The 26717-nt window shown below is 52.4% G+C and overlaps 4 protein-coding genes across 54 annotated transcripts in view; 2 read left to right on the forward strand and 2 right to left on the reverse strand.

The window, feature by feature from the left end:
* SCN8A (sodium voltage-gated channel alpha subunit 8) overlaps positions 1 to 1898 on the reverse strand; it is a 58372-nt gene extending 56474 nt beyond the window's left edge. For all 50 annotated transcript variants that reach the window (XR_013185862.1, XR_013185877.1, XR_013185873.1 and 47 more), the window contains exon 1: positions 1759 to 1898. The gene's annotated coding sequence lies outside the window, so the exon portion shown is untranslated. The remainder of the gene's footprint in view (positions 1 to 1758) is intronic.
* A 1739-nt stretch (positions 1899 to 3637) lies between these two features.
* Positions 3638 to 5650, forward strand: TMT1A (thiol methyltransferase 1A). The gene is made up of 2 exons (XM_054649260.2): positions 3638 to 4366; positions 4887 to 5650. The coding sequence occupies exons 1-2, from the start codon at positions 3857 to 3859 to the stop codon at positions 5121 to 5123; spliced, it is 747 nt and encodes a 248-aa protein (XP_054505235.1). The 5' UTR covers positions 3638 to 3856; the 3' UTR covers positions 5124 to 5650.
* Positions 5651 to 6333: 683 nt separating this feature from the next.
* On the forward strand, positions 6334 to 13243 carry TMPRSS12 (transmembrane serine protease 12). The gene is made up of 5 exons (XM_054649257.2): positions 6334 to 6424; positions 7398 to 7596; positions 9589 to 9860; positions 10881 to 11023; positions 12934 to 13243. Exons 1-5 carry the CDS (start codon positions 6334 to 6336, stop codon positions 13177 to 13179), a joined length of 951 nt encoding a protein of 316 aa, XP_054505232.2. The 3' UTR covers positions 13180 to 13243.
* A 563-nt stretch (positions 13244 to 13806) lies between these two features.
* ATF1 (activating transcription factor 1) lies at positions 13807 to 26558 on the reverse strand. 2 transcript variants are annotated; one of them, XM_054649252.2, is made up of 8 exons: positions 26124 to 26558; positions 21859 to 21975; positions 20537 to 20665; positions 19168 to 19268; positions 18735 to 18865; positions 17860 to 18039; positions 17623 to 17782; positions 13807 to 16753 (listed from the first exon to the last, which is right to left on the reverse strand). In XM_054649252.2, exons 1-8 carry the CDS (start codon positions 26541 to 26543, stop codon positions 16609 to 16611), a joined length of 1383 nt encoding a protein of 460 aa, XP_054505227.2. In that variant the 5' UTR covers positions 26544 to 26558; the 3' UTR covers positions 13807 to 16608. The 2 variants fall into 2 exon arrangements, with proteins under 2 accessions (XP_054505227.2, XP_077048889.1); XM_077192774.1 differs by lacking the exon at positions 26124 to 26558 and having other exon boundaries at positions 21903 to 21961.
* Positions 26559 to 26717: the final 159 nt, after the last annotated feature.

Below are 26717 nucleotides of genomic sequence, written 5' to 3' on the forward strand. Positions count from 1 at the left end.
TGGCTGCCCCTGAAGAGATGCGGAGGGCGGTGTCGGCCCGAGGGGACAGTAATGGGCACAGGGAGTGTCCCACGGGCCCCTCCAGCCTCACCCACGCCGTCTGCCCCCGGGCGCCGCTGGAGGAACCGGCCCCAGAGCTTCCCAGAACCTCCGTGACCGACACAGGAGCACAGGGCCATTTCCAGGCCCCGTCCCTCCAAAGCGGGACTGCCCTGGAAAACCAGCACGGTCACGCCTTCCTCCCTCTCCGCCTCGGAAGGCAGCGGCAGGAGGGGGACAGGGACCCCGCGCCCCCCCGCTCCTCGCAATTAAAGCTTCCCGGTGTGAAAAGAGGACGTCCCGGTCACGGCTGCCGGCGCGGGTGGAATGCTGCAGTGTGCCGGGGCCGGGTTAGCCGGGCACACACGGCACAAGCTCAGCCGGAGCCGCGGAACCCGCCCCACCTGCGCGGCCCCTCGGGGGGCTCCCGCCGACCGCTGCGACACGGCACGGGGGGGACAGGGACGATCCCCCCGCAGCCGGGATCGCCCTCCACAGTTCAGCTCAGGGCCCGGGGGTCCGGATGCGGCTGCCGCCCCTTGCACACACACTCACTCCCCTTGCCAGACTTTTCCGACTTCACCCCGGCTCATCCGCAGCCGCTGCCGTGGAGCGGCTCCCGGTGTCCCCACCCCCACATCAGCTGGGCATCGGTTTGCACCAGAACGCAGGGGGAGGGGAGGAAGACACCCAGATTTTTTAATAGAAAAACCTCGTGAATGTGCAATTCCCTCCCAGCAGGAAGGGAAAAAATAATATAAACCAAATCTGCCCTCACCATCCCCCCCAAAATCTGTGGCGGAAGGAAAGAGGGAAGGAAGATGCACAACCACGATGCTGACCCAACATCTGGGTCAGCTGGAACACCAACACTGCCCCATGCATCCCCCTGCCCGTCTCCCCCCACCAAAAAAAACCCTCCTGTCCTCCAAAATCCCCCCTCTCTGGGAGGGGAAGCTCTGCATGCCGAGCGGTGGGAGCAGGGGGTGGTGGAGGGACAGAGCAGCGCTGCAGCGAGGGCCGAGGGGGAAGGGACATCCAGCAGAACTCGGGCTCTCCCTTCCTACCATGCACAGAGCACGGCCCCGAATTTGGGGCGTGGGAGGAGGGTCCCGTGAGCCCCCCAGGCCGTGGGGTGGAGGGGGGATGGAGGCACGGATGCAGGGAGGGATGCAGGAACAGACGGGAGGATGGAAGGACGGGGCCCAGACGGGGCTCCAGGTCCAGGGTGGGCGCAGGGGGTGGTTGCCCCTTCCCAGAGCCAGCCCGCCGGCCGGGGGACGCTGATCCCGGGCCCGGCACCGTCCCCCCCACTCCCCGCAGGGCCGGGGGCCTCGGGCTGCGGCGGACGGTCCCTCCCCGGCCGGGGCAGCGGCTGCCGGAGCCCCGCGGGCAGTGCTGAGCGGGCACCGAACCGGCCCCCGACCCCCTTCCCTGGGTGCGGGGTGCCCGGGCATCCAGCGAGGGGATGGCCGAGGAGGGGCAGGGCTCGGGGACTCCCCTCACGCGGCGGATTTGGGGCTGGGGGCTCCCCAGGCCCTCCCCCCCGCACCGCCCCACAAGCCGCCTCCGGTGTCCCCGGGGCTCTCCGGGCCGCGCTCTGCGGCAGAGCCCCCGGGGGAGCTGTGCCAAGGGCTACGGGGGGGATGGAGCCAGCGGGACAGCAAGCGAGGGGAGCTGCTGCTGGAGCCCGCGGGGGTCTCGGGGGCTGCGACTCACCGTGTCGGGCGGGCTCAGCGCGGCCCCGGCGCGGCGCTGCCGGACTGCGGCGCGGGGGGAGCTGCGGGAGGGACTGCGGGTGTCGCCATCTTGGTGCGCTCCCGGCGCTCCCCCCGCCCGGCCGGCCCGGCCCCCGCCCGCCCCGCGCGCGCCGCAGGGGGGCGCTCCGGAGGCACCGGGAGCGGCGCGGGGGGAGCGGGGAACCCCCGGGCCTGGCCCGGCGTCAGCATCAGCGGCACCCGTGTGTCCACCGTGAGCGGCATCCCTGTGCCCATTATCATCACCGGTACCCGTGTGTCCATCACCATCAGCGGCACCCGTGTGTCCATCGTGAGCGGCATCCCTGTGCCCATTATCATCACCGGTACCCGTGTGTCCATCACCATCAGCGGCACCCGTGTGTCCACCGTGAGCGGCATCCCTGTGCCCATCACCGGTATCCCTGTGCCCATCACCATCAGCGGCACCCGTGTGTCCATCGTCAGCGGCATCCCTGTGCCCATCACCGGTATCCCTGTGCCCATCACCATCATCACCGGTATCCCTGTGTCCATCACCATCAGCGGTACCCGTGTGTCCATCACCATCAGCGGCACCCGTGTGTCCATCGTGAGCGGCATCCCTGTGCCCATCACCGGTATCCCTGTGCCCATCACCATCATCACCGGTACTCGTGTGTCCATCGTCAGCAGCATCCCTGTGCCCATCACCGGTATCCCTGTGCCCATCACCATCATCACCGGTACTCGTGTGTCCATCGTCAGCAGCATCCCTGTGTCCATCACCACCATCACCATCCCTGTGTCCATCACCATCATCCCTGTGTCCATCATAATCATCATCATCATCATCCCTGTGTCCATCACCATCATCATCATCTGTGTCCACCAAGGTCATCCCTGTGTCCATCATCATCATCATCATTACCCCTGTGTTCATTGTCATCATCATCCCTGAGTCCATCATCATCCCTGAGTCCATCATCATCCCTGTGTCCATCACCATCATCATCGTCACCCCGTATCCATTACTGCCTGTATTTGGTGCACCACAGAGTAACCAAAGCTTGGACTCCATCTTGGAGCTCTTTTCCATAAACGATTCAGTGATTCCCACTGTTCAATCTGTTTGTAGCTGCCACAAGGTGGAGGCATGAAGATACAACAGAGATCATTAATGGAGCACCTAATTACTCCTGGCTTTAATTTGCTTTATTGCCACCAGAGGGAAGTGGAGACACACCGGTGGCTTTCCCAGGAAAGCAAAACTCCAACGCACCCCCAGCAGAACTGTTCCAAGGCTATTAGGGACCTTGGATCCTCCTGCCACCGGGAGCAGAGCCGTCACCTGTTAATGGCTGACCCACACTGCCACCAAATCCTTTGGAAAACTGTCAACTGCAAAGCTGACAAAGTCTTCCAGAATGTGTTTGTGGAGTGGTCAGTGTCGATTCGACCCACATAAAAACCCAAACTCCACATGCTGCATGCAGAACTAATGAATGAATAAATTGTTTTATCTGTGTCCATGATTTCCATCAGTCTGGAAGATCACTGGGAGCCCGTTCTTACCCACCAAAAGATTTAAGGTGTCCTCAAACTGCAAAGACTTCAAACTGCTGTTCAGAGAGAGCACAGAGCTGCTGAGCAAACCCAGCAGCTCCCAGCAGCTGGAAAATCAACTCCCTAACAACTCTGAACTGAAACATTAATCAAAGCCCTGACAAAATTCCTGCAGAGATCCTGAGCTCAGCTGAGGGCAGCACGGGCTGCTTTAAGAGGCGCGACTGCACCCGGAACTGAAGGAGGGCACTTGCAGAACTTTGCCTGGGGTTACACACCAAGTTGTGCTGCCCAGCTTGGGAACAAACTGGCAGCTCCTCCCCTGGACTCTGGTCACTGCTTGGCTGCACCTGCACTGTTCAGTCCTCGCCTGTGACCGGACTGAGAAATCAGCTGGAGAAAGGCATCCACCAGAGCAACCCAAGCAGCTGAATGTACTCTGAGAGGACACAAATGCAGCTCTGACTGGGCTCCCGGAGCTCTGCCACACAGGAACAGCAGTTCTGCTCTGCACAGATCCTCTGCCCACGCTGAAAATGGCAGAGGCCACTGCAAGCGCCCTCCTGCTCCGCGCTGGCCTGGCACTGCTGGCCTGGCCCGTCTACCTGCTGTCCTTCCTGGGCATCTGGGAGCCTTTCTGCAGGAAGGTCTTCTTTCCCTTCTTCTTAGAAAAGATTTCTGGAGCTCACGACAAGAAATCAAAGAAGTACAAGCAGGAGCTGTTCCGCAATCTGCCTGACTTCAGGGGCCCCTCCGGGGAGCTGCGCCTGCTGGAGATCGGCACCGGCAGCGGCTCCAACTTCCAGTTCTACCCAGCGGGCTGCAGAGTCACTTGCAGCGACATCAACCCCAACTTCCAGGAGGGCCTCTCCAGAAACATGAAGAAGAACCAGCACCTCCACTACGAGCAGTTCCTGGTGGCTGCGGGAGAGGACCTGCGGCAGGTGCCCAGCGGCTCGGTGGATGCTGTGGTTTGCACCCTGGTGCTCTGCTCCGTGCACAGCGTCAGCAGCACCCTGAGGGAAGTGCTCCGAGTGCTCCGGCCGGTGAGTACCTGCAAAGAGCCTGGCACTACCCTTAACTTCTGCTCTAGAGGTACCATGAGCAAGGAAAGGGGGAAAAAAACCAAACAAACCAAAAAAACATAAAAAAAAAAAACATTTCAAAAACCCCAAAACAAAACGGACAAACAATAAACAAGTGAAAAAGAGTTGGTTTGAGCTTAAAACAGACTTTCAGCCTTTAAAGCAGCATTTTCATAGAACCATGGAATGGTTTGGGTTGAGAGGGACCTTAAAGATCATTTAATTCCAAAAAAACGGTCATGCTAGCAACTAATTGAAACAAAACCACAACAAACTATTGCTAGAATAAAAGAGGGACCAAATAAGTCAGTCCTTTGTGCTTTTTGAATGGGCATTTTGAATCTCTGGACGTTTTCCTTCTTTCATTAATTCCAGCTAACGGAGGGAAGGGAAAAAGGAAAGGGAAAAGGGAAGGGAGGGGGAAGTGGGAGCCGCTTGGTGTGACCCCCACACCCGCTGTAAGAAGACTCTGTGTTCCCAGGGAGGAGCTTTCTATTTCTTGGAGCACGTGGCCGCTGAGCATTCCAGCTGGACGTATTTTTGGCAGCAAGTCTGTTACCCGACTTGGAAACTTGTCTTTGCTGGATGCTGCCTCACGAGAGAGCTGTGGAAGAATCTGGAAGAGGCAAAGTTCTCCGAGCTGAAGATACAACACATCAGCGTGGCGATACCCTGGATGCCCATCGCGCCGCACATCGTGGGGTACGGGGTGAAGTAACCCCTGTCCTGCCCCCCTGTCCCCCAAAATTCCTCATGGTGACCCACACACCCTGCCCGGCACAGACTCCTCCACACGTGCCCATATCAGTAACACAGCGAAGGGCTTGAATCAGAAACCAAACTGTCAGGTGAGAAGAGAGGGTCAATTTTCCGAGTGTCTCTGAATCACACAATCAACAAAGCTGGAAAAGCCCTTTTGGATCACAGTCCAACGGTAACTCAGCACCAGCACGGTGTTCACCACTAAACCACGTCCCCAAGTGCCACACCCACGGTTTTTGAACACTTCAGGGATGGGCACTCCATCACTGCCCCGGGCAGCCTGTGCCAGGGCCTGACAGCTCTTTCCATGAAGAAATCTTTCCTCTTATCTAATTAAACCTCCCCTGGTATACCTTGAGGCTGTTTCCTTCCTGAAGCCCTGGCACTGCTGACCCTGCCTTGCTAGAGCCCAGGGCAGCCAGGGAGGATCCCAGGACAACAAAAAACCAGCCTGGGAAGCAGAAAATAAATGTATTAATGGAAGGGGACTGCTGTCTGTGCCTGGTTGACTCCGGGACAGGGATCCTTCAGGTGCTCCCCAGCTGGCATGTCACCGGGGCTCCATCACACCTGCTGCCCCCTCCCCACGCTCCCTCACGGCTGCTCCATCTGATGGAACCTGAACCTCCAAACCTGACCCCTGGCCCAGCTGAGGGTGAGACCCTTGATCCTTGGCCCAGGTGAGGGTGAGACCCCTGAACCTTGGCCCAGGTGAGGGTGAGACCCCTGAACCTTGGCCCAGCTGAGGGTGAGACCCCTGAACCTTGGCCCAGCTGAGGGTGAGACCACTGAACCTTGGCCCAGCTGAGGGTGGGACCCTTGACCCTTGACTCAGGGCTGAAAACCTTGACTCTTTGTAGAGATGAAACTGAGCCCCCTGACCCTGTGCCCAGGTGAAGCTGAGCCCCCTGTCCCTCTGCCCAGGTGAAGGCGAACCCCCTGACCCATTGCCCGGCTGAAGGCTCCGTGCCAGCGGTCGCTGAGGCCAGGCCGGCCCCTCCCGCCCCTCACCGGCTCCTCCGTCCGCGCTCCCGCGCCGTCCCCGCCGCCCCAACGGCCCGGTGCCGGTGCCGGTGCCGGTGGCGGTGCCGACGCCGGCCGTTCCCCGCGGGGCTCCCCGCGGGGCTCCCCTCAGGCCCCGCAGCCATCTTCGGCCCTCGCCGGCGATGCGAGGGGCGCGGCCCGCGCTGCCGCTGCTGCTGCTGCTGCTCGCGGGGCCCCTGCCCGCGGGGGCGGCCCCCACAGACCCTGCGGACGGTACCGGGACCCGGCGGGGCCGGGCCGGGGCGGAGGGGTCGGGGAAAGGGGCAGCGAGCGGGGAAGAGCGTGAGCGGGGTGAGGCGGGGTGGAAGAGGCTCTGGTTTATACAGAAATCTGGTGAATTCCGTAAAGCAGCGGCAACCGAGCGCACTTAACCGCAAATCTGTACACCAGAAATACACCTTAGTCAGATAAATACACTGTGTTTCACATGGGCTGAGAAAGCACTGGGATCTCCAGACACCGGGATCTGTGAGGCAGCGCGTCCTGCAGAACAGAGAGCCCGAGAATGGTTTTGGCTGGAAGGGGGGGACCTTACAGGCCACCCAGTGCCATCCCTGCCATGGCAGGGTCACCTTCCACTGTCCCAGTGCTCCAAGCCCCGTCCAGCCTGGCCTCAAACACTGCCAGGGATCCATGGCAGCCACAGCTTCTTTGGGCACCCTGTGCCAGGGCCTGCCCACCTTCACCGGGAGAAATTTCTTCCCAATATCCCTCTAACCTTCCCTCTGGCAGTTGTCCCTTGTCCTGGCACTCCATGCCCATTTATGTGGTCTCTCTCCATTTCTCCTGCAGCTCCTTCAGGCACTGGAAGGCCACAGTTAAGTCAGCCCCAAGCTTTTTTCCTCCAGGCTGAACAATCCCAATTCTCCCAGCCTTTCCTCACAGCAGATCTGCTCCATCCCTCTAAACAACCTGGTGGCCTCATCTCCAACAGGTCCATGTCCTTCCTGTGCTGTGGTGATGCTAGAGATTTAAAAATCCAAACTCAAATTTAAAAAAAAACAAAAAAAACACCACCATCAGCAACAAAAAAGGCCCACCAAAACCCCCAAACACCCAACCAAACAAAACCCCCGAGACAACAGGAAAAAAAAACCAACCCATAAACCCAGAGCACCCACAAACACTGCCCCAAAAGCTGAGCTTTGCCCTCCAGGCTCTCTAAGGAGCCCATTGTATTTTGCAGAGTGTCAGCAGCAGCTGGCGGTGGCCCGGAGCGTGGCGTCCTGGATCGTGGGGGGCCACGAGGCCCCGGAGGGCGCCTGGCCGTGGGTGGTGAGCCTGCAGGTGCTGCGCGGCGGCGTCCGCTTCATGCACCTGTGCGGCGGCGTCCTGCTGAGCCGGAGAGCCGTGCTGACCGCCGGCCACTGCGTGGATGGCAGGACGTACGTACGGGGTGACCCCCGGGCACCACGGCTGAGCCCCCTGGGTACCATGGCTGAACTGCCTGGGCACCATGGCTGAACCCCCTGGGTACCATGGCTGAGCCCCCTGGGTACCACGGCTGAACCCCCTGGGTACCATGGCCGAAACCCCTGGGTACCATGGCTGAGCACCCTGGGCACCACGGCTGAACCCTGGACACCAAGTCTGAACATCTGAACCCCCTGGGTACAATGGCCGAGCCCCCTGGATGGGGGGAAGGAGGCCGAGGGCACCCGAGTTGTGTCACAGGGTGGCCAAAGGAGCAGAGCAGGGATTGTCCCCCTGGGCTGGGCACTGTGAGGCCCCTCCAGTGCTGTGTCCAGTTCTCCCCTCACAGCAAGGAAGGCATTGAGGGATGGAGCACATCCAGAACTAGGAACAGGGCTGGGGAAGGGGCTGGAGCACTGATTGAAAAGATCTCCAAGACCTTCAAGTCCAACCTCTGCCTGATCCCCACCTTGTCACCAGGCCACAGCACTGACCCTCTCCCATGCCAGGTTCTCTGCCCCCTTCCCCAGCTCACTCCCCCAAAGTAGTCTGGGTTGCTTTGCTCCACAGAGCTCTGATTTTTCTGGTTAATGGAGTTTTCTTAACCACGAAACCTCACCACAAATTGTTGTGATATTTAGATTACAAACACTCCAATTAATCAGCTTTAACCCAATTTCCCTTTTTTTTTTTTTTTGTTGATCAGAACCAACAGTTTGGCACTTAAGAGGTTTTTTTGACAATGTGGTAATAACTCCTCAGAACAGATTTTTAACTGCACTTACAGCAACTCTGGAGCATTTCAGCTCCCAGCACTGGTCTCTTTCCCAGCCTTTACCACAGTTGCGCAATCTGCATCTGTCAACATTGACTGTTGACTCAACCATGACCTGGGGGAAAGTGAACTGTAAAAATCTGCAAAACTTGAAATGTTATCCTTTATCAGGACTTTGTTACATCAACTCCTTGTTTGCATTTAACAAACATTTATTTGCAATATAATTTCTCTTGAAATTATCAATTTAATTTTTGCCTTAATTTTGGAGGCTAATTTAAATTTTATAGCACTTCCCAGGCCAAATTCAAAGCTCATTTAATAAATTTCTACCCCTATTTATAAATTTAATATTAACTAGATAGTTATTGTGTTTCTTCTAGATAATGGATTTCCAAGGTCTAGGTGAAAGTAGAGTCTTTATGAGCATTGTAGGGGATAAGCCTCCTTCCTTTATCCAAAATATAACCATGTTTTCAGCTTTTTCAGACTATTATCTCCTGGTGGCCTCTGCTGAGATGGGGTGGGGGGGAAAATCTGTGTGTCAGCTTAAATCCTTAATCTGAATTTTCCTTAACAGCCATAACCACTAATAGCAAAGGGAGCGTTCACATGGGCAGAGTGGTAACGAGGCAAATTTGTTCCAGGAAATATTTACTAAGGAATTTTCAATGTGTATTTCTAAAGGTGCATAAGCAAAAGAAGACAGGGATAGAGGGGATAATGGAAAAAATTTCTCCCTGTGAGGAAGGCCCTGGTATAGGGTGCCCAGAGAAGCTGGGATCCCTGGAAGTGTCCAAGGCAAGGCTGGACAGGGCTTGGAGCAGCCTGGGACAGTGGAAGGTGTCCCTGCCATGGCAGGGGTGGGATGAGATGAGCTTTAAGCTGCCTCCAATCCAACCCATACCTGGATCCCAGGGCTCTATGAAAACAAACTGTGAAACTGATGTAAAACCCACCTGAACTCTCATTTTAAAGATGAGCTTTAAGGTACCTCCAGTCCAACCAATTCCTGGATCCCAGGGCTCTATGAAAACAAACTGTGAAACTGATGTCAAACCCACCTGAATTCTCATCCTAAAGATGAGCTTTAAGGTGCCTCCAACCCAACCCAAGCCCTTTCTGGATCCCAGGGCTCTGTGAAAACAAACGGTGAAACCGATGTCCAACGCTGTGAATTCTCTGGCAGGGACCCGTGTTCCTGGCGGGCCGTTCTGGGCGTGCACAACCTGCAGAAGCACAGCCGCCACACGGCGAGGAGGAGGATCAGGAGGATCATGGTGCACTCCGAGTTCAAGAGGGAAACCTTTGAGAACGACGTGGCGGTGTTCGAGCTGAGGTCGGCGGTGCGCTACAGCCTCTTCATCCAGCCCGTGTGCCTGGCCCCGGCTGCCCTGGTGCAGCCCCTGGAGAACAGCTCCGACTGCTACATCAGCGGCTGGGGACGCACCACCGAGAAGGGTACGGGGCTCTGCCTCTGCTGAACCTCCTGTTAAATCCCCGGGTTTATAAACTCTCCTTGCACTCGGACCTTAGAGGCCTTTCCCGACCGTTCAAGGGGGAATGGCACCAAACTGGAAGAGGACAGGTTCAGATTAGATCTTGGGAAGAAATTCCTCCCTGTGAGGGTGGGGAGGCCCTGCCACAGATTGCCCAGTTCAGCTGTGGCTGGCCCTGGATCCCTGTAAGTGTTCAGGGTCAGGCTGGATGGGGCTTAGAGTAACCTGGGATAGTGGAAGGTGTCCCTGCCCATGGCAGGGGGGTGGAACTGGATGATTTTTAAAGTTCCTCCCAACCCAAACCATTCTGTGATTCTCAGTGGATTTGCACAGGTTATGGTCTCCTCACACAATGTCATTTAACTCTGCAGTGAGGATCTGCTCTCAGGGGTTTTCCATCACAAGCAGGTTAGACTCACACAGCTGTAACCACAGGAATAGATTTCCCAGCCTTTCTTCCAAGTGTAACATGAAAAAAAAGGAAAATAAACTCACCCCATTCGTGGTGCAGGTCAGCGTGGGCTGCTGGAAACAGCTATTCTATTGAAAAGCAACAATTCTGATGCCACATGTTGTGAACTGAGGGGTTCCCATGGGATTTATGAATGACTACACCCCCTCCAATTCTCTCTTTACTCCCACTGGGCACAAATTCAATGCCAGTTGGTGTGTGGGAGTTTTGGGGTCAGCTGAGATTGTATGAGCCTGTTTGGTAAGTCACCTCTGACATTTTGAGCAAGGCATGTATATTGTCACTGATGCTTCTTCTGAGGAAGAATTGCAAAATCTACATCCAACCCAAGTCTTCAAACCTTTAACCCACTCAAATTCCAATCCACTGGCAACAGGCACGGTCTGTGTCATATCCATGTCTAAACATGTCCAGGAACACACCTAGGCTGGCCAAACAAAAAAAACCCCACAGTAAAATTGCTACACACCCCAGCATATTTCACCTTTCCGAATTCTGTCTCCTTTCAAGGTAAAATCTCACCTGTGCTAAAAGAAGCCCACGTGGGAATCCTCCCTCCCAGCCTGTGCAACAGCTCTGCAGGCTACGCAGGGCTCATGAACGACAAAGCTCTCTGTGCTGGCGCCTGGGCTGGAGGCACCGACACCTGCCAGGTGAGAGGGGATGTGGTGCCACACGTGCCAGGTGAGAGGGGAGTGGTGCCACCCCTGCCAGGTGAGAGGGGAGTGGTGCCACATGTACCAGGTGAGAGGGGATGTGGTGCTACACGTGCCAGGTGAGAGGGGAGTGGTGCCACACCTGCCAGGTGAGAGGGGATGTGGTGCTACAGCTGCCAGGTGAGAGGGGAGTGGTGCCACACCTGCCAGGTGAGAGGGGAGTGGTGCCACCCCTGCCAGGTGAGAGGGGAGTGGTGCCCCTCCTGCCAGGTGAGAGGGGAGTGGTGCCCCTCCTGCCAGGTGAGAGGGGAGTGGTGCCACATGTGCCAGGTGAGAGGGGAGTGGTGCCACCCCTGCCAGGTGAGAGGGGAGTGGTGCCACACCTGCCAGCTGAGAGGGGAGTGGTGCCACATGTGCCAGGTGAGAGGGGAGTGGTGCCACCCCTGCCAGGTGAGAGGGGAGTGGTGCCACCCCTGCCAGGTGAGAGGGGAGTGGTGCCACATGTGCCAGGTGAGAGGGGAGTGCTGCCACCCCTGCCAGGTGAGAGGGGAGTGGTGCCACACCTGCCAGGTGAGAGGGGAGTGGTGCCACATGTGCCAGGTGAGAGGGGAGTGCTGCCCCTCCTGCCAGGTGAGAGGGGAGTGGTGCCACATGTGCCAGCTGAGAGGGGAGTGGTGCCACCCCTGCCAGGTGAGAGGGAAGGTGGTGCCCCACCTGCCTCAGTGGAACTCCCAAGCCAGAGGCTCAGCAGCATCATGATTTGTAGCATGATTAATTAAAACAGCAGAAATACTAACTGGGAAACATGTCAAATGCAAAGGAAACATCATAAAAGGGTTGGGACAGTGATTACAAAGTCAAAACGTACACAAAGAATTTGGTGATATTGGAAAGATGACAGGGACAGGTTAACAAAGAGGAAAGATAAAGAAGGTGACATATTTATGCCATAAAGGTGTCAGTAAATTATAAATGAGACAAAACACAGGACACTGTACCATACAGTGTGTGTGAAGCACATGGATGTCTCACTGTTCTTATGCTGGGGAGCAGCACTGGACACAGATAAGGCTCAGGGATGTGGTTCAGGGATAGGGCTCTAGGAAGTGGCTCAGGGATGTGCCATGATTGTTTAAATTGTGAGCAATCACCACCTCCTTCTCGGAAAAGGCAGTTCTCAGGTCCAAAGCACTGGCAGAAGCTGCAGCACCAGCTGGGACACAGAGACATTACTAATGAAACCCCATAATGTATCCTAAGTGCTTTGTCTGACACACTTCCTGCCTCTCTCAGCAGTTTTCCCTGAGCAGGTGACACGGCCAAGACACTGGATGTGTGCTCCTTACTGGGTCTCTTGGAGCTCCCACACCGTGTGGGCAAATTCCCCCATTAAGTGAGGAGTGAAGGTTTAGGTTTAGGCATGAAAAGGTGCAGAGAGAAAACAAGAGAATCTGAGTTAAAAGATACTCAGATTACCTTTAACTCAGCTAACAGAAGCAGTGCAGGCCTGGGGCTCTGGTCAGTGCAGTCTTGACCAGAATCAGGAGGAATTTCTCCATGGAAAGGGTGGTCAGGCATTGGAAGGCACTGTCAGGAAGGTGGTGGTCCCCATCCCTGGAGGTGTCCAAGGAGCAGCTGGACGTGGGTGACAAGCACTCTGGTCTGGTGACAAGATGGGGATCAGGTTAGACTCGATGGTCTTGAGGGCCTTTCCAACCTCAGGGATGCTGATTCTGTCTTCCAGCAACACCAAATTGACCTTGAATTGCCCACGTTACCGTCATTGTGCCTGTCCAGTTCACTGAGGTGCTTAAAATACATCTAAAAAGCCAGACTGATTAGTGCCCGAGGTGTTTCCTGGAAGGAAACCCTCACCTGCTGCTGCTTTTTGTGGTGTTCATTTGTAGGGCGACAGCGGGGGCCCCCTGGTGTGTTACCACCCTGACACCGACAAGTTCTACCTGGTGGGCATCGCCAGCTTCGGGGTGGGCTGCGGCCGCCCGCGCTACCCCGGCATCTACGTGCGCCTGTCTCAGTACAGGAAATGGATAAAAGCCAAACTCCTGGTGACCAACGAGGCTTGGAGCCCCCAGAGCAGCACACTCACCATCCTCCTGGCTCTGCTGCACGCAGTGCTCACGCAGGCTTTGTGAGGGGAACGCAGCGCGCGGTCCTCGTGGAGCTCTGTCCTGCCTGGGAAAGCGTGGGGACACCGGCTCCCTCCTGACTGACAATAAATCCGAGAGCCAAAGGATGTGCACTTACTTTTTAGGAGTCATGTCTGCCATTGTATTTTTTGTTTCCTGCCTGATATCCAACTGACAGGAGAGGAAACAGTAACAGCCTCGGCACTAATGAGGAAAATTGAATATAGAAACGTTATCGACTGGAAACGCTTTCCTCCCACCCTATTTCTGTGCTTTTGCAGCCATCGGAGGGTTAAATACACTCAGTGACGCCACCGGGGTCTGGGGAGGGCAGATGCTCCCTCTGCCGGGTAAAAACCAGCAGAGCACACTAAGGTTTTAATTAACCATTTAATTAACAAAACCTTACCTGTGGCTCAGCTTATTGAAAACTAAGAAGGTAAAAAACCCTGCAGGAAGGTAAAAGCTGTTCTGCACTCATGATTTTTAGCACTGGCAGGTGTGTACAAGTACCATTTAATCCACTAAAATTGACTATTATTTATTCCTGGCTGTCATATCACTTGATCCCACAGAGGTATTCCCACCTGGTCACCACCACTGCAGCTTAAAAATAAATAGGGACCAGCAGAATTATAATATTTTAGTGACTTTATTTACCAAGATCAAAATTTGCAACCATTAATTGTTTCAACAAATATTTACAATTCATGGAAAGCACGGACTGTTTGGAACCAACCAGCAGAACAGCAGCAGCTGCTGCATCTCTTACCCTCAGGAATGAGATTTTATTCTTTAAAATCGAGATTTGAAAGTAAATCCAAACTAAGAACTTCATGATGAGTGCTTAAAGAGTGAACTTGTGTTACTGTTTAATATTCCCATGATGAAAAACCATCTGTTCTTTCCAACACACCATTTTAAGAGTATAAAAATTGACTCCTGGTGTGTCTGGCAGGACAGGTGCTTCCCTTGCTGGATACAAGAAGAATTGGCCACCAGGTTTTTACAGTCTTAACACTTGATAGTTTTTGTTTATTATTGTTCCATCTTACAAAAGGAAAAAAGAGAACACAGTGAGGATCAGCTACCACAGAGTTCCCAAAGCAGTTCAGAACTGTAGGTCAAACCCTCTCCCACGTGCCGGGTTACACACACTGCTGAGGAAAGGTCCAATTCTCTGAGGTGCATGTTCCAGGCACATTCCAGGCTGTTCAATTCTCCTGAAATTCCACCAAAGTAATGGGAAACACCAACACCTCTCCAGGAGCAGCTCCCTCAGTTTGGGACTTTCCCAACCTTATTTCTGATGGGTCACAAAGCTTTTTTTTCTGACATGATGGCAACCAGGAGTCCCATTCCAGCCTGGCCTAAAGGAAACACACTGGGGCTCGTGCCCACAACAATCAGAGATTTAGGAACTTCAGGGAAAAAAAAAACAAAACCTTTTCTAGCCCACTAACCAGGAGACTGCAGAATGCAGATTCCTCATGGCAAAGAGCTCTGCTTGCTACAAGTCCATTAACTGCCAAAGGAGCAAAATCCAAAATACTGACTGACCATGGGATAAGCACTACACATCCAGGGAGGGAGCACAGCTTGGAACTCCATCCAGAGCAGGCACGACACTCACGGAGCTCTCCCGCCTCCACCAGCACAGTCCAGGTGCAATCCCCGCTGACAGAACGGAAGCAGGATTCCATCCCAGCCATGGAAATGGTTCATTGCTCATGCAGGGGCACTGCAGGCACCTCAGCTCCTGCCCAGCCCACAGCCTGACCAGCGGGGTCACTCCTCGCCCAGGACCGTGTCCCACCAGAGCCTGTCCTGCCCACCAGGGCCCACGGCCAGACAGCTCGGGGCTCTCCAAGCACAGAGGTTCCCCAGCTAAAGGAGTCCTGATCATGTCAAACGTTTGATTTTCACCTGAAACAAGTTTAAATTGTACAAACTGGACTCTCTGACACAATGAGATCGAATGTGCAGATATTGTCAGCTCTGGGGAGTAAAAAGCCCTAATTTCTTTTATTTTTCCTCCTTTCCCCCCCCCCCCAATACTCTTTAGGATCCGTTTTTTTCTGCAAGTTGCCTACAGACATACAAAATTAATTCAAGTATCTCCTACACCAAAGAGGATCTCATTTGACTTTGTACTATCCATAAAAATATATCCTTGAAAATCTGGTTCACAAAATATTTCATTTGGTTACTAAAATGAAAGATATAAACTGTCAAAATACGTATAGAAACTCAATTTCAGGTTTTGTAAAGATCACAATTTAGCTACAAAATATACCAACCATCTCCCTGTTTGCAATATAGTATTTGCTTACAAAGATACCATTACTTTGCAAAATAGCTCCTACCTTACAAAATTAGGCTGGAAATGGTAATTTTGCACTACTTCCAGCAATAAACCAGAGATTAGAACCTCATAACCCTTTGGTATAGATCTTTCATTTTTTACTACATCATTTTTCTTCTATTTGGTTTCATGTTCCAAAGCCCAGGAGAATCCCCAGCCAGGACAAGCACTGAGTGTTTAATTGTAGATATGATCAGCACACAATTTAATTTTCAATGATCAATGTTTCTCATGCCCAGAACTAAGAACAAACTCTTGTGAAATGAACAACTTTGAGAAGTTTCATCTCAGAAATTCTTCAGAATTTTTGTCACCAGTCCTTGCCCCTCTCACTGTGCTTTAAAGTCACTGATGTGTTGAATTCTCTAAGAAAATCAACACAATTTTCTGTGCCTCAGACATTTCCAGGACCAGGCCTCTTGCTGCCTTCTGCAGATCCTTCCCCAATCTGATAAACACGGCAAACGTGGAAAAAAAAAATCATCCCAACTTTTTAAATTGTCATCTGAGAAAGAGTAAAAACATAATTTATACCTCAAGCAAAGTATCAGCTTTTTTATCATCTGCACCTGTAAAGACCAACTTACAGGTTAAAATAAAAATATTTACAGACAAATAACTGAAGGAAAAAGGCTTGAAAAAGAGTAAGAAATCAAAACATACACTGGTTATAAACGTTACTAATAATGTCAGCTATGGCAAGGATTCTGTTTCACCCATGCTTTTTCTTTGTAACCAAATTTTGCCTCCTTTATTAGAGGCATTCATAGGAATTTTCAAAGAAACTCTCATCACCTGCCTTGCCACACGTGACTGTCCTTCTGCTGTAGCTGCAATCTTGAATTTAGCAGTTTCCAGTTGTGCCAGCAGGAATTTTGGTGAGGTTTTCTTGTTTCCTCTTTGTACTTTGTCACCAACATGTTGTAAAGAAAATCTATAGAGTCTTTGAGCAGTGAAATCTAGGTAGAAAAGTTTCATTTTTGACCTTTCATCTAGTTTAAAAAATTCAGTATAAAAAAAAATTCTCCTCTGATATTTCACCAGTCCCCAAAGGTTTTTACCTTCTCTTCTTACACACTTTTATGACAGTAAAGATCTTTCAAAGTTTTTAGCTCTTCAATTAGAGTTTTGTTCTGATTTTCCAGGACTGCCACTCGATTTTCCAAACATTTCACGTACTCCTTCTTCTTCCTACGGCACTCCCGGGCAGCTTCTCTGCAACAGAGAAGCAGAGTTCTTGATTTTAGCTGTGAGATCTATTTTCTGAATGTCACACTACTGACCAACACAGGAGAGCTGGAGCTGCAGCGAGGAACAAAACCGAGCCAGAACTGCCCGAGGAGAGCAGGAAATTCAGCAGGATCTGGTAACACAAATGGCAGCCAGTCTGCAGGGGAAACCCAGTTTTGGCTTCTCCACACTGGGAGACTCAAGGGAGCATGTCTGGGTCACAAATTCCCATGTTTGGGTCACAATCTGCCACAAGGCCAGGTGTGCCCAGGTGGGGAAGGAGGCCAAGGGCACCTGGGCTGTGGCACAGCACCAGGGCAGGGATTGTCCCCCTGTGCTGGACACTGCTGGGGCCCCTCCAGTTCTGGACCCTCACTGCAAGAGAAATATGGATGGGCTGGAGCACACCCAGAGCTGGGAATGGAGCTAGGGAAGGGGCTGGAGCACATGGAGAAGGCTCTGGAGAACTCCTGAGGGAACTGGGAAAAGGGCTCAGCCTGTAGAGAAGGAGGCTCAGGGGGAAACTCCTCCCTCTCCACAACTCCCTGACATGAGGGGCAGCCAGGGCCAGGGGGGTCAAGCTCTGTTCCCAGGGAACAGGGACGGGACAAGAGGAAACTGCCTCAAGCTGTGCCAGGGGAGGTTCAGGTTGGACATCAGGAGGAATTTCCTCATGGAAAGGATGGTCAGGCATTGGCAGGGAGGTTGGGAGTCCCCATCCCTGGATGTGCCACTCATTGTTATGGTGGAGATGTGTCACAGGTTGGGCTTTATGATCCTGGAAGTCTTTTCCAGCCCCAGCGACTGCACGTGATTGAACTCCCCCGCCAAGCAGCCGGGGTGCACTCACGTACCTGTTCTTCATCAGCCTGATCTCCCGTTTCAGCTGCGGGTCGTCTGTCTTGCTGCTCTGGGATGTCAGGGTGACCGGGGACGTCATCACCACGGTCTGGGGCAGGGAGGAGGTGGTGGGCGTGGTGCGGATCTGGTACGTCTGCATGTCCCCAGAGGCAGCTAGGGACACAAAGGGGGCAGCGTTAGCAGGTGGCACTCACAGCGCCGGGGCTGTCACCGTGTCCCCGGGTACTCACTCTGCACCACCACCTGGTTGCTGGGCACCAGGATCTGCTGCCCGTCCGAGGTCTGGGCGTACTGCAGGATGGTGGTGCCGGGCTGGGAGGCGGCGGCGTTGGCCATGGTCAGTGTCTGCAGCCCCTGCACCGCGTCCGCCCCCGGCCCCGCCAGCTGCAGCCCGTTGGCTGCGATGGCAACTGCAAGGGAAGGCACAGGGACAGGAGGATTTGGAGCTGTACAGCACAAAATACAGGTAAATCACAGACCCTACAATGGCTTGGGTTGGGACGGACCTTACAGCCCACCCAGTGCCACCCCTGCCGTGGCAGGGACACTCCCACGAGCCCAGGCTGCTCTAAGGCCTGTCCAGCCTGGCCCTGGGCACTGCCAGGGATGCAGGGGCACCACAGCTTCTCTGGGCACCTGTGCCAGGGCCTCACCCAATCACAGGATGGAGAGGAGTAGCGTGAAGCACCACGAACACCCAGTGGGAACATCAAAAGAACAAACCCTCATTTTTTCATACCTCTGTGATATCACAGGAGCCTTTAATGGCCTATAATACACACACACACATATATATATATATATATATATATATATAAAAAAATATATGTATCTCTGTGTCTTCACTGATGTATTGGGTTAAATCCAGCAAAGAACACTGCTGTGTGCTCCAGATCAACACCCATAAATGTCTTCATATGCAAAATTTAAAATTACAGAGCACTGAGTTCATCTGAAGTCTGTAGCTATCAGTTACTGCTATGTACTAACTTTATTGACTACTAGATAATAACCAACTCTTGTCCTTCATCTTACTCAAATACTTAATGAAATCTGTATTTTGAGGCAAGTAGAATAAAAACTGAGGATATTTTGGGTAACATACTGTACTGTCCAGTGCTTGTCTGGTAGATGGGCGTGGGAACGGACATGGAGGCGACAGTGGAGACCCCAGGACTTTCCTCATCTCCTTTTCTATCCCGTGTGTCTTCAGAAGAAAGATCTTTCAAAATTTTTCTGTGAAGAAAGGAGTCTGACATTTGACTGCACTCCTCACTTCAGTAAAATGATACAACTGAGTAAAATTACAGCTGGTGAACATTTTGCCCTTTACAAAATCCTGCTGAGGCCAATCTCCAGTTAGTGGAGTCAAAGTTTCCTCACAGCAATGACGGCTCAGAAAGTTCAGGGCATGAACAAATTCACTGAGTGTTTCAAGGGAAAGGAAACAACCTGGAGGGCAGCAGAATACTGAAACCCATGGCAAGGGGCTGTTGTTTTGGTTTCAAACACAAACACCAAGTGTATCACACCCGTACCGGTAGGATGGACGACGAGCCAAGATGCCTCGAGCCTTCTGTGAGGAGCCAATGCTGTCTGAGGAGTCCTGAGAATCCTCACTCTCAGACAGGGAAGATACCTGGTGAGAAAGGGAACAGGAGCACCACTGATGTACAGGACAAAGACAGAAAGCACCTGGAATCTTGTGTGTAGAAAAGGAGCAGTGGGGTTTGTTGGTGAGAATGTGAAAGTCCAGTGAAAAGAGTATTTAAGGCAGCACCATATCAGGGAGTAAATATGCAAAGTACTATCTACAATTTTCATTATTCCACTGTGTGCTCATCCAGTTCAAAGTGTAATTTTGTCTCTGATGCTCCTTATAAGTGAACAAAATATTTATTTGCTCTTATCCGTGTGCCAGTGACAGAGTGCAGAGGAATGCACAGAGCTCTGGGAAAAGCCTCTCACTGAACTGCAGAGACAGAGCAGCCTATGATCAGCAGGGAAAAAAACCTGCTCATGTTGTACTTTGTTTTTCCCTCCACCAAGGCCACAACGTTCATAAATTACAGAAAAGGAATTAATCCAGTCAGTGGGGACTGTGCAACCAGGGGGAGGGAAAAAGAAAGAGACTGAACAGAGACACGAGCACCAACGAGCAGCAGCCAGTGCAGGTGCCTGAGTGTTCTCCTCTCCCTGCTCTGATGCTACAGCAGGGACAGCTGACAGTCCCTGCCAGGTCTGCTCCTCATGGCTGATCAATTTAGTGTGCTGTGAGGAGTGGGGGACAAGGATCAGGGACAAATCCCTGCGTTTTAGGGCAGGCAGTGGCTTCCCAGTGGAACTCCAGGTGCCCAGGGGCTCTGCAGCAGGGACTGAGAGGAGCAGGATCAGGTTCCCTGGAGCTCCCTGGGCACCTTCAGGAAGGGACTCTTACAAAAATCACATGGCAAGTGATAAGAGACACAAGCAGAGACCTGGGTACCACTGACAGGGAGTTCCAGCACGAGAGAGCAGCCAGCAGCTCATTCCCCTTCACACAGCTCCACCTTCCCAAACACTCATCTTAATCCACTACTGAATTATTCTGTTATTCCCCACTCCCCTCCTTTGGGTGTCAGACCCCACCTGACTGCCAAGACACCAATTACAGAGCTGTGGATTGGATTTTTGTATGAAGGGAGGTGACTTAAAATGGTTTTATTTTGACTCCACAGGTGACTCCCACCAGGAACAATTTCAAGCCCAAACGAGGGAGGGATCCCACAGGGCTGTCCTTGGATTGCTCACTGTCTCTTACAGCAGGGCACAGAGGCAGCTGGGCCAGAGAAGCCTCTGCACATCTTTTCCCATCTTCTCACCTACATAACTGCAGATCTGGGGCATTTGAAGGCAGTGTGGAGTTACCTGCACGGTTTGCACCTGAGGGGAGTGGATCACAGAGGAGGACTGAGCTGTCTGAATGACTCCCTGGACCTGCACTTGCTCTCCAGGAAGCTGAACGACTGTGAGGGGAGCAGAACCTCTGAGAGACATCTACAACAGACCAGAAACCATCAGTAAAACCTTTGTGCCACAGGACTCAGGAAGTGCAACACGTGTAGGAAAACCATTAGCAGCTTATTTTAATTCTAATTAAATCACAAAAGTACCTTTAAAGATGCACAGTTTTTTAGACATTATTTGCATATGAAAAAGGCTGAAACAGTTCGTTATTTCCTTTGGTTGGAGAAAATCAAATGTGGCATTATGTCACATAATCAAATATGTGATATTACATAACATATTAAAAACATGAAAATGCTTCAGCTTCCTAGAGGGTTTGTAGTTTTGATGTTGAACTCCCATGAGTCTTTACACTTCAATTCAATTTATATTGTTCACATTTCCATATGTTCTCAAAACAAAAATAATTCAAGTTATACATGAATATTGTAGGTAAATAACCACTTCTGTAATTAAATTCCTTCAGTACTTTTATTCATCTGAAATACATAAGACGAGGGGATCATTAAAATACACACAGCTGAATTTCCAATGAATGCTACTTTTGTATCATAACTCACAATATTAAGGGACAACCAGAACTTTAGATAAAAACAGATCGGGAAACCAGCCTGGAAACAAACCCCAGGACACCAGCTGATATTCTCTCCTTTCCTATATCTAAATTGATCTATCAAAATCCCAATTGCCTCACAGGATAAACGTGGATGAGTTGCAAAAATTGCTTTCTCCCAGGAAAACCCTCCTGGAAGGATTCACTCCTTCACCAGTTCGAAGGGATTCAGGTTACAGCTCTGCCATGGATGTTACCTTAGAGGAAAAATCTCAATTTTCAAGTTCATATGGTTTATTAGATTAAATATATTCATGTCGGGCTAAAATCCAAGGGTTTCCATGGTGCTGAGCACCCAGGATTGCTGCTACTACAAAAGGAGCTGGAAATGCTTTTTCTAAGAAAAAAAATGAAACCAGGCCCTCATTTTATTCCTGAGCAGCTCCTGTGGAGGACTAACCCCAGATCTGGGCTGCACTTCTGCATTGTACAAACACAAAAAATAGCTTTTAAACACTTGATCATTAATTTTATGTCACCCACCATCAAACAAACACATTTTTCTTAGCCTCTTTCTGTTATTTTCCTTCTCTGAGCACTTCTAAGAATGTCTCTATAGTTTGGCTCAGAACTCCCTGAAATGTTTGCTGAGATCCAGCCCAGGCTTTACCTGTTGAGCAATATGAGAGAGCTGAGCTGCCTGGAGGGTTGTACCTTGTACAGCTGAGGGCTGGGACGTGACAGAGCTGCTGCTGCTGCTGCCCTTGTGCACCTCTTCCATCATCAGCTGTGAGAAAAGCAGTTCAATCAGGTTAGTAAAGCACTTGCAGAGCAGACAGGTGCCCAGCTGCACCAGTGTTTTACAGCCTCAGTGCCTGCCTGATGGTTCTGGTCTCTCTGGGAGGTGTTGGATGAGCTCTCTGCCCTCCACCGTTGCCATTATGAAGGCACAGCCTGGGTTTTTGTCGCTTCCCATCACCACCCCAGCCCTCCTGTGCCTCCTCGAGGGGAGGAGCTCGCTGGGACCCTGCCCTGCTCCCCCTGTGGGTTGGGCAGGTGAAGCCCCCGCCCCGGGGTCACCTCCTGAGCCCAGGCTGGCAGTGGAGCAGGTTTGCTCTGTGCTGCGAAGGACACACAATCAGTCATGGACTGGTTTGGGCTGGGAGGGACCTTAAAGCCCATCCAGTGCCACCCCTGCCATGGGCAAGGACACCTGGCACTACTCCAGGTTGCTCCAAGCCTTGTCCAACCCGGCCTTGGGCCCTTCCAGGATGGCACAGCTCCACCTGTGCCAGGGCCTCGCCATCCTGCTACAATCCCATTAATACCCAATTCCCAATATCCCATCTAACCCTGCTCTCTTTCAGTTTGAAGGATGATCCAGGAAGAAAATCAAGATTCTTTATACTAAAGAATATCTTTCTCTAAGTAAGATAATTTCCAAAAATATTTTAGCTAAGCCACCAGCCAAACCTATTTTAAACTATCTGAAGGTGTATAAAAACAAACCAGGGACTCAAATCAAAGTGAAGAGAACACAGTTTTGAATTTTAAGAGTCACTCTGTCTTGATGTAATGCAGTCAGCAACACTTCTCTCATGTCTAAGGTTTTATATTTAACTGTTCAACGTCTTGCCAGCATCCCCCCTCGGATTCTGGGGGATTCAGGGATGCACAAATGCAGGTTTCAGCTGGGGTGGTGGGCGGACCAGCCTGGAGCATTAGAAGCTGATGGGTGAGTGTTAAACATTTTGTCACAGAAGGTTTGAAAGTGTTGAAAGGACAGTTGCTATGAGACTGGAAATTACATTTCTTTCTGTGGAAATGTGAGTCACTGATTTTTCCCTGCTGAGCCCAACCACAGCACGCAGCCCAGTGAAGGCTCCTGGGGGGAAGAGTCAACCCAGAGCAGAGTCCTGCTCCTGCTGCCTCCCTGCTCCGAGGGGTCCTGCTGCAGGACCCCCAGAAAGTCACCAAAGCAGGGCCTTGGAGGGAGAAAACTGCTGGAAACTGGTGATTGATTGATTGATTGATTGATGGGGCAGCTCTGCTGTGAGGAAGAGCTGGGAGAACTGGAATTGTTCAGCCTGGAAAAGAGAAGCTTCAGGGGACCAGAACTGTGCCTCTGCAGCAGCTGAAGGAGCTGCAGGGAGGATGCAGAGAGGGCATTTACAGGGGAGTGCAGGACATGGGGAACGGCTTCCCACTGCCAGATGGCAGGGCTGGATGGGACCCTGGCAGAAATTCCTGCCTGGCAGGGTGGGCAGGCCTGGCACAGGGGCCAGAGAAGCTGAGGCTGCCCCTGCATCCCTGGCAGTGCCCAAGGCCAGGCTGGGCAGGTGCAAGGTGATCACCTGTCCCTTAAGGTCTCTTGCAGCCAAAACCAACCCATGGTTTGTGTCCTTTACAGCACAGCCCAAACCTTCCCCAGCCCGTGATGGAGCCTCCCCTGTGGCTGCAAACATCAACCACTGCAAGATCATGAGCAGAACTAATGATGAACCTGCACTGGACACAACTTTGTCCGTCCTCAAACACAGTTTTGGATTTTATAAAGGAAAATTCTGCACCCTGCAAAGTGTCTCAGGTAACAAAGGCCCCTCAAACCGAAATCCAGACAGCAGCAAAAATGACAATAAATTTCCAGTGCTACAGAAAGCTCTGTTCATTTCTGTAGTGCAAAACCACAGCCTGCCCTCCCTGCTCTCTGCTCTTCGTTTCTCTCTCTTACTGTCCCATGAAAGACTCAGAACAGCCTCCAAAAAACACTGAAACCAATAAAACCACCCCAAAGAAACACCCCAGGGGGAAAGCACAGAGGGTTTTGCTGACCTTTCTTTCACTGCTGTGAAGTTCTGCTTACAGGAATAAAAGATAAAGCATTTCCCATTAAAAATATGAGTTTTGAGTTTAGTTCATCTCTGCTTGCTCTGGAATATTTAATTACCCATTCAACAGCAGTCAATAAAAAGATTTAGCAAGGATTGCAACAAGATGGAAATTCATCCTGCACCTCACAGCCTCTGGGGACGTGAGTGCCACACAAGACTCCCCTGCCTTTAACTTCATTTAGCTGAAAAACCAGGAATTTCCCCCTGGAATGGGAGGAAAACCTCAACCTGCAGGTCTCAAGCTCTAAGAAGAAGCAGCAAAAAGGATAATACCTGGATAAAACTGCTCTGAAACTGCATTTAATTTATTTAGCTGAAAGCAGGAGCTCTCTTTGGGGTGAAGGAAGAACTTTGCAGTCACAGAGCACTGACAAGAGAAACAACAGCAAGGCTTTATCCTCCAGAGAATGATTATTGTCCCAGTCTGTACAAACACCACATTTTTATACCCAGGCAGGTAAGGGTGATGATTTTCACAGTAAACCCGAAGTCTCCGTGCAGCTCCACCTCAGAAGTCATTTAACTGAAAGGATTTTGCAACAGCAGCTCATGAAATTTGCTTTAAGGAACTCCTAAAATTCTGGGCATCATCTCCCTCCAGCCAAGAAAACTCATCCTACCTCAAACCTGAGCCTCAAAACCGCCTTCCTCTGAAACATGAACAGGAATGTCACAGCCCATCGGGACACATTTCATTTCTCAAAGTTCACAGACACCCTCCAAATACCTCAGAGTGCACGAACCAGCACAGAAACCCACCAGAAACACCTGACATGCTCAAGGAGCATCAATTAAAAAAGAAAACCCATTCCCACAACTTCCACTGATTCCCCAATTCTGGAAATTCCCTAATTAAGTGCTACAGAGAGCACCAGGGGAAGAAACCAAGTTCTGTTTTGCAAACTGAGTAGAGGAAGGGTCTGAATGATGTTTCATCACTGAAATACTGTAAGAGCCAATTGATTGTATTTTTTATAACATCAGAAATCAAGAATATTTGACAAAGAATTCGAGTCTCAAATAGTGACACGAGTCAAATTCTGACATTTATAAATTGTACAAAGGGATTTCAATTTTCCTAAATGATACTTAAGTAATCTAGGGGAATTTGGGGTCCTCAAAATCAGCTGCTTTCAGCAGTGAAAATATTATTTACCTAAATTTGCCATTAAGACACTTGGAGAAAATTTGCTCACCCGGAAAACTCCTTTTTTTTTCCTCCCAGAAATCAGTAAAAGACAGAGCAAAGGGCAGCACATCCCACCAGATGTGCCAGAGAGCAAGAGAGCAGTCTCGAGTCAAGGTGCCCAGTCACTGCTCCAGATTCCATTCCACAAACACACAAAGTTATTCCTTAAAACTCCAGGAGCACTTTCCTCCTAGGATTTCTCCCACTCCCGTAATTCCAGCCTATACAGGAATATCCCCTGACAAGAGCTTCAGGAATAAACGCTGCAGCCTAAAGATGTCAATATTCTATTCGCATCAGGGATATGATGGTTGTGAGAGAAAAATAGCCCAGAGATCATTTAGATCATCATTTTTATCATTTATACCGCCCTGGCTCCACCCGATCCTCACTGAGCACTGAAGTCAAGGCTCAGACACGGGGCTGGGGCAAAATTCATAGAGACCGGGTAGGGACGTCCATTAACGGCGGTTTAGTTAGCGATAAAGCCGAGTTTGTGCCCGGGCAGGGCTCGGGGACCCAGCCACCGCTGCCCGGGACCGGCTGGAGCCGCGGGCACCCCCAGAGCACCTTTCCCCCATCCCTGAGGGGAGCGGCACCCGGGGCTCCTCGTCACCCCTCCGAAGCCTTTTCCGCGTCCCAGGGGCGAGCGGGCCCGGGCCCGGCAGCAGCCCCAGGCCGCAGGGCAGCGCCTCAGGCCCGGCTGCGGGGGGAACTCCCCGCGGTTTCCGCAGCGGCCGCCGCGCCGAGGCCGCGGCCTGTGCCCGTCCCCTCACGGCCCGCGGGGGCGGACGGGGGGGGAAAAGCGGCGGGCGGGCCGAGGGGGACGGGGCGGCCTCCCCAGCCCGCGCTTACCTCAGAGCCCCGCAGGGCCACGCGTGAGGAGCGCCGGAGCCGCCGCCGGGTCCCGGCCCCGGTCCCGGCCCGGTCCCGCCTCAGGGAAGCGGCGCCGGCGGGGGGGGCGGGCCGCGACCATAGAGTGCGCGCCCAGGGGCCCCCGCCATAGAGCCCCAGCGGCGCGGAGCGCGCGGGCGCCGGGCTAGAGCGGCCGCCTGGAGCCGGCCCCGCCCGGGCGCACCACAGAGAGGAGTCGGCAGAGCGCCGCTCACGGGCACGGCGCGGGAACAGCGCCCCTGCCGGTGGGAGCGGCGCGGTGCGGGCGGGAACCCGCGCTCTGGGAGCGGGATCGCGAGCGCGGCGGGAAAAGCCCGAAAATCCCGAAATTCCCGCGCCCAACCGTGGGCAAAGGGCAGTGCGGCCGGGTTTTACCGGCATGTCCCGCCCGGAGTGTGGCAGGACTGTGGCCGCGATTCCTCACGGCCGGGCCGCTGGCACTGAGGGGTTTTAAGGAAGCGGCAGGTGACGGGGTTTGGTCCCTCTCAGGGATATTCCACAGCGATTTTAGGATCACAGTAAGGATTTGGGATCCGGTCGTTGGCCCCCATCACG

This window comes from Agelaius phoeniceus, chromosome 35 (assembly GCF_051311805.1).
Source record: "Agelaius phoeniceus isolate bAgePho1 chromosome 35, bAgePho1.hap1, whole genome shotgun sequence".
NCBI classification, from domain to species: Eukaryota; Metazoa; Chordata; class Aves; order Passeriformes; family Icteridae; genus Agelaius; species Agelaius phoeniceus.